This window comes from Rhea americana, unplaced genomic scaffold (assembly GCF_003343005.1).
Source record: "Rhea americana isolate MKP2758 unplaced genomic scaffold, rheAme1 scaffold_234, whole genome shotgun sequence".
In the NCBI taxonomy this organism is placed as follows: Eukaryota; Metazoa; Chordata; class Aves; order Rheiformes; family Rheidae; genus Rhea; species Rhea americana.
This window is the reverse complement of record NW_028186351.1, coordinates 314,086-314,697: the sequence shown is the minus strand read 5'-3', so window position 1 is coordinate 314,697 and position 612 is coordinate 314,086. Positions and strand designations below refer to the sequence as shown.

The following is a 612-nucleotide window of genomic DNA, read 5'->3' as shown; positions in this document are numbered from 1 at the left end:
GCAGGCCACGGAGGTGGCTCACGAGGCTCCCCGGTCCCCGCCGCCGGGGCAGGCCCAACAGCCCGTCCGTTTGTCCATCSGTCCGTCTGTCCGTGCCGGGAGCGGCCGCTGCTCCCCGCCGCACCGAGGGCGTTTAACCCCAGCGCGGTGCGGGAGCAGCCCTCCCCGGGCAGGGAGCCGACYGACGGGAAAAACGCAACGCTTCGGCACAGACCGCGCGACCACCGGGCTGGGGGCGAGGGGAGGAGGAGGAGGGAAAAGCAAAACAAAACAAAAAAAAAACCCTCAAGCACCTCGGCAGGATGGAGCYTTCCTCCCCCAGGCTGGAGGAAAATAAACGCGGGACGGCGCGCCGGACACCGGACCCTGCAGCTCACCAGCACCCCCGGGGCTCTCGGGGGCGTAAAACGTCCCCAGCGCCGGGGAGAGAAGCGTGCAAGAGCGTGCAAGAGGCGCCCGGCCCCCGCGTGCCCAGGCACGGCGCAAGGGACGCGGCGTGTCCCGTTCGCGGGGGCGAGACGCGGCCGGGCGCTGAGCCCCGGCGGGGGGGGGGCAGTTTCCCACCTCCCCCCCCCCAAATCCTGGACAAGGGAAACGCAGCCGGAGCGGACG

The 612-nt window shown here is 71.4% G+C and overlaps 1 protein-coding gene across 1 annotated transcript in view; it reads right to left on the bottom strand.

Moving 5' to 3' along the window:
• Positions 1 to 78, bottom strand: part of PTPRU (protein tyrosine phosphatase receptor type U) — a 77,790-nt gene extending 77,712 nt beyond the window's left edge. The window contains exon 1 of the mRNA XM_085306226.1: positions 23 to 78. Coding sequence (XP_085162352.1) covers positions 23 to 78 — 56 coding nt within the window. The remainder of the gene's footprint in view (positions 1 to 22) is intronic.
• Positions 79 to 612: the final 534 nt, after the last annotated feature.